Source organism: Eimeria acervulina, genomic scaffold (genome assembly GCF_000499425.1).
Source record: "Eimeria acervulina Houghton genomic scaffold, Eah_scaff5, whole genome shotgun sequence".
Taxonomy (NCBI): domain Eukaryota; phylum Apicomplexa; class Conoidasida; order Eucoccidiorida; family Eimeriidae; genus Eimeria; species Eimeria acervulina.
In genome coordinates, this window is record NW_013549763.1 from 75,340 (window position 1) to 81,603 (window position 6,264).

The 6,264-nt window shown below is 48.0% G+C and overlaps 1 protein-coding gene across 1 annotated transcript; it reads right to left on the minus strand.

The window, feature by feature from the left end:
• Positions 1–1,674: 1,674 nt before the first annotated feature.
• EAH_00001550 (facilitative glucose transporter, putative) lies at positions 1,675–3,324 on the minus strand (the record flags this gene model as incomplete). The annotated part of the gene is made up of 1 exon (XM_013395237.1): positions 1,675–3,324. One exon carries the CDS (start codon positions 3,322–3,324, stop codon positions 1,675–1,677), a length of 1,650 nt encoding a protein of 549 aa, XP_013250691.1.
• Between the last annotated feature and the right edge of the window lie 2,940 nt (positions 3,325–6,264).

A 6,264-nucleotide genomic window follows, 5' to 3' on the forward strand; every position in this document is an offset into this window, starting at 1 on the left:
ATTACTATATATATATATATATATATATATATATATATATATGCGTACTATATATTCACCTAAAAGCTACCTAAACATATTTACCTATGTAAATTCCATTTTATATATATATATATATATATTGCGTTTGTTCGTGTTGGCTACGAACTCATTCATATATATTGAATTAGTGTGCGGATAGGTGTTAAGATAACGCGGTAAGCGCATTGGTGATCACCTGATCCCTTAAAACTGAAAAAGAAGAAGAAAGGCATCGCAGGCCTTGTTAGATATTGTGTAGGCCGTTAGCTTTCCTTCTCCTTAGAGAGGAGAACAATAACATAAACACCCCCCATATATATGGTTTTCTTGCAGAAGCCCCGCATATCCCCATACATATATATATAATAAAGAAAGCTACAGCAAAAAAAAACCAAATAACAGCAATAACACCAATCACCCGAAAACCGGGCTGGGGGGAGAAGAGGCGCAGGCGCGGTGTACGTACACTCCAACACCAGCAACAGCACGAGCACACCCTTTCCTTTATGCAGACAGAAGGAAAGACACACAAAGATTCGTACTGCAACGCGCCCTCAGCTTCCTTTGCGTCTGCTGGCTGCGCCTGGCAGTCTCACCAGACGCAGACACGCATGCATACATACATGCATGTTTGCACGCATGCATGCAGTGCAGTGTACGTACACCACAAACGGGCGGCCTACAAATAACAAAGGACGCCAATACAAACGCCTCACCTCTCTTCAAGCCATGCCTATCGATCTGGAAATATAAAGAGGGAGCAGCAGCTGCAATAATATAACTGACCCTCTCTCAACAACGAGAGGAAGGTCCTGAACAATGCTATAGCCCTGCACGCATGCATATGCATGCATATACATGCTCATGCATGCATGCATGCACATGCATGCATACAGGCCGCAGGACTCAACGCGAACGGCTAGCTAGCTAGCTGGACGCCAGCTTCCCGCAAGAGGAAGAGGAGCCCGAAAAAGAACCGGAGGGCCGCGTCCTATCGCATACAAATAGAGAAATAGTGCAGCAGCAGCCCCGTGAGCTCGCCTGCATGCAACCCCTGCGGCCAAACCCCATATACATGCAAGCACGCATGCGCATGCATGCATATGAAGCCGAGGAAGGGGAAGGAGGGGACCTCGCGGAAATACAAAAAAACCCGGGAAACGCTCCATTGTAATAATGGCGAAATGGAGACTAAAAATATGCTGCTAACACGCGCATGCAGGTGTGCACGCATGCGTGCATGCAGAGAGCGCATGCATGCATGCATGCATGCACGCATATCTATACAATATGCATGTATGCATGCATGCATGCATGCATGGCTGCAGCCTACGCGGAGCGCTCCGCGGACACAAAAAAGCTGTTGGCTTGAACACAAATGATGAGAGGCGTCGATACACCCTGCAGCAGCTGCTAGATCTTCCCTTGCCCTTGATTTCTGTTGTCTTCTTCGCTTAAGAGCTGAAGCCTCTTTAGGGTGTCGGTGCTCCTTGCTTTGCTGCTGCGAGAGGTGCAGTATTGCGTCTGAGTGTGGTTGCGGTGGCGATTGCGGTTGTGATGATGCATTGCACGCGGGTCTTGTGGTTGAGGTGTATATACAGGTTGAGGTGTGTATGCAGGTTGGGGTGTACATGCAGCTGGTCCAATCATCAATCAAGCGGAAAGTTCTTTTGCATGGCCAGAGCCAGCATGTGCAAGCTGAGTAACAGAGAAATGTCCCGACGCAAGTGAAGGGACCTGCTGTCCTGGGTTGTTAAGACCCGTAACGTCGAAATATTTGCTCATTACTCTGCGTTTTCCCTTGAAGTATGGTGATTCATCAATAGAAAGACCGGCGGTTTCCTTCATAAATATCATAGCGACAATGAAAGCCACCAGCGAAGTGCCGCCGCATATACCCAACATCACACGCATATCAGAAGTTAAGACGAAATCTGATGGCAATACAACAATAATCGTGGCAATTGCATTAATTGCAGAAGCCAAAGAAGCACCAGTCTGCTTGATCTCAGGAGGGAAGATCTCGTGCAGATATACCCAAAGAACTGGACCATACCCGACCGCGAAGGAGATAACAAACAAATAAATGCATGCAACTGTCAGCCACTGCACTCCGCTGTTATTTCTATCAACCAGATTGGCAATGAGGGCGACAATTGTCGATGCAGCTTGGCCGAAGCAGCCTGCAAGAAGCAGAGTTCTTCTCCCTAATCTATCCATCAAGAAGATGGCCGGCACCGTCATCAGCACATTCACAAGCCCTGTAACTACAGTCAACGCCGTGACCAGCGAAGCATCGATATTCAATGAGGTGTACAGCTTGTTGCTGTTAGCAACGAGGATATTGATGCCTGTAAACTGCTGGAAAGCAGACAAAAAGAACGCCAGCAGAAGCACATGCCGGTATGCTGGGTAGGTCATAGCTTTCCTAAGCGACAAACTCTCCGCCTCCAGTACTTTCTGCTGGCAGATAGCCACTTCAATTGTTTGAACTTCGCTAGAAACATCTTCTTTCCCTAAGAGCTCCTTCAGAAGAGCTGTCGCCGTATTCTTCCGTCCCTGATGCATCAAGAAGTGAGGACTTTCTGTTGGATAGACCAACCAAAGAAGAAGAATTGCAATAATCGACACACCCGCAGGGAAAGCCAGCATAAAACGCCACCAACACTGTTGGAAGGTTGTAACTTCGTAAGAAAAGTCTGTATCCGTTGGAGGAGAGCCGAATGCAAGGCCCAATAAAGTAGCAACGAGAATACCTATTGTAATCAAAAGCTGATGAAGAGTTCCATAGAAACCACGAGATGTATCGGGGGAGAACTCCGAGATATACATCGGCACACAGACAGTAGCAAGCCCTACAGCCATTCCTTGATAAAGACGAGCTAGAAAAAGTGAAGCAACGCCATCTGCTGCTGCTGCCAATGCACTTGAAACGAGAAACAACAGGTTCGTCAGGAGTAGGGATACCCGACGACCGAAGTTTGTTACTGGCCCAGCCAATAAACAACCGAACGTCAGACCTATAAATACTGCAGTTGTAATAAGAGAGCCATACAAAACGCCATCGCTACAATCCACCATATGATTAGGGTCTTTCTTACACCAATCAAAATCAACAATAATGATCGCCTTAGATGTATTTAAAGAAGAAAAGCTATAGCCGAACTGAAAAGAACCCAGAACAGCCACTAGAACAAACTGGGCAGCTGCAGGTATGCAGCAACTCTTGGGAGTAAAACGAGGAGGAGGAACGTCGCCTAAGGCCTCAACCTCCTTCTTTGATGTTGCATCCATCTTCTCCATTGTTTGAAACAAAGAAAGACAACCCTCTTCAAGCTACAATACCAATAGACGTTCAAGAACGTGCCCTGTGCTGCCCAGCAACACCACCAGGCGCAGCAACAACAACAGCAGCAACTACAGCAGCAAATAGAGCCGCAGCAGCAGCCTGCCTACTTCTCCAAGTGGGCCTGTCGAAAGAGAGTACAAGTAGAACTCTCCCAGGTTAAGAAAGGACAGAAACAATCGTTGATGCAGCTTGTGAAGAAAATGAAAAGAAAGAGAAGAACGACTCCCGCAGCAATGACGAAAGGAAAGAAGAACCCCAAAAAATCTGAATAGGCGCAGAGGGCAGCAGCGGCAAGCAAGAGCAGCAGCCACCCACAGTCTCACCCACCCACCAGGGAGAGAGAGAAAGAGACACTAAATGGCAGCCCTCTGTAGAGGGCCCGGTATAACTACGTGAAGGTTATGTCCTTCTCGCTGCACTTTCGGCTGTATACTCACAACTAAACTGATTTGATGAACAACACAGAAGCAACGATGCGTCAGCACGAACCCAGCCTCCGAGAGCAAGCAGCCTGTGCAGCAGCAGCCTGTGCAGCAGCAGCACAGCAGCAGCAGCAGCAGACCCCTCGGCACCTCTGTACGCTTTCTAGCCCTGAGGCAGAACCCCTGATAATATGCCGCTACAACTGATAGACCTCTTTTGTATTTATTTGTTGTCTTACATCATTTTGCCCCCAGAAAGACTTTATTTAAATGGCAGACAGACGCACCTTCAGCCCTCTACGCCACCGTCTCTCCCTACTCAGGCCCTCCGCACGCAGTGCGGCGACCATCACCGGCTTTCTTGTCTCGCTCGAATCGCTTCCTTTGCTGTTGCCTGCAATAAATAGTTTTTAAATGTATTTATTATTATTAGAAACTAGAAATAAGACTGCAGAAAGCAGCAAAGCAACAATTTACAAGAAATTCATTAGCCGATACGCAGAGCAGCGGTGCAGACGGACGGCATGTAGACACATCGCTGGGCGCACTTAGCCAACCTCATATAGGGCGCCTGCTCTAAGCAGCCTTTCTTCCTTTTGAATAAAAATTAGCAAAAGTTTTCAACTTGTTCTAAAGATTTATGTCAATAATAGGCAGTATCCTCTGCTGGCGCCCCCAAACCTACAGGCTACAGGCAGGCTTGCCCCTGATTGCTCTCCCCGCACCGTCACTGCATAGGTGGGCCGTGTAGTGTCACAGGAGAAGCAGCGCTTCTTTAGTGAAATAGTTGCAGTCATATATACAATATTCCGAATATTGCAAGGCAATAACTCCTTTTCGCTGCTCTGTGGCAGAACTGCATTTCTTGGTTAACAGGGGGCCACCGTGCCGCTCGTGTATTCATGTATGTTGTTCTCTTGTAAGTTCGTGCGCGTATTACTTCACATAAAAACGTTATAGAGAGCTTTCTACTTAAATATTGAGAACCAAGTAAGTGCTTAGCGTTTGTCTGTGCCGCTTCTGAAATTGTCTTTGCAACGGGACTTCTTCATTTGGAAACGGACAACCGTCGTGTTACATTAATATCAAAATACCTTCGATAAGATGTTCGTATATCCTGCTGATCTTCTCCCCCATCACCTAGGCGCCCTCGGCGTAACGGTCTAAGGCCATGGGCTGGCGTGGAGAGGAACCGGAGCATCAAGAGTAATAACGCACCTTTCTGCAACCTCTTCTGCAACGCAAACATGAAACAACGATACATGAGAGTATACCCAAAAGCCCCTCTTTGGTGCATGAACTTTCAGTGTAGGCAATTCTTCAGCACTTTCATGTCCCTCAGTAGAGAGCCCGCGTGGAACGTGAATCCTTGATAGATACGCAGAGTAGCGTTGAGACCTGCATCAGAGTCCAAATGCTTTCGGTAAGATTTCGCAAACTCTGTTGGCCTCTCCTCCAGTCTCCAGGCGCCCAGAGTACAGTGTCACAATTGGCTGCGGATGGTGCTGAGAGGACAGGGCCTTGCGAGAGTGTCAACGTGCCTTGCTGCAACCTGTTCCGCATGTAAACCCAACTACGCCCGACTCTACTGCATGCACTAACACTGTTGACCAATTATAAGCGCCCATTCTGCCCTCGGTATGCAGCCTGCACGCAAATAAAATGGCCTGTCCTATTTCGGCAAGGCCATGCTATACTGCACTCATGGAAATGCACGTACAGATTTCAACTACATCTGCCACGCCTCTCTCTCCAAAGCACCGTATCCTGTTCCTGCTGCTCTGCTTGGTGCTGCCGTTGCTACAGTTTGTGTTGCTGGTGCTGCTGTTACCACTTCTCTCTTCCAGGCTGAAAGATCTGGTCTTGCCGAGAGTCCAATGTGCAGCAGAAAGGTTGCACCCCCTCACTGTATTTGCGGGTGTCAGATATACTTCACAGCATTTTTCAAGTACCTCCAGTGGCTCCTGACCATTAATAAGAATTTGGGAAAGCACAGAGCCCTGCCGTCACCTCTTGCGGCCACACCACGAGGCAGCACTTTGCGTGAGGGCAAGGGTGTCTCCGCGCTAGTCTTGCTTGCTCCCTTGACTGCGCTTGCCGAACTCCTGCTTCTTTAGTTCCTTAGCTGTTTTCATGCTTCTGTGCTCTCGAATGATGTGACCTTGTTTATTGCAAACAACTACAATGCACCCCTTGGGATCCTTCTTGGTCTTTCTGAGGGCCGAAGTTGCCCAGAGCCGTCGGCTCTTGCTTTTTTCGTTTTCCTGGTGGGCCTTTTTCACATCCCCAATATCCATTGCAACTGTTCCTGGGTTGGTTGCTAGCCCGCTCTCTCCGTCCAGCTAGGGAGGTAGAAACTGCGGTTTCCTCCTCTTTCATGCGTAAGTATTCCCCAATCACGCAACCCTTTCTCCCCTTACTTCCTTCTTTCCAATGGAGCCGGTTACCTACTTCCTCTCTTTGGGGAATAAC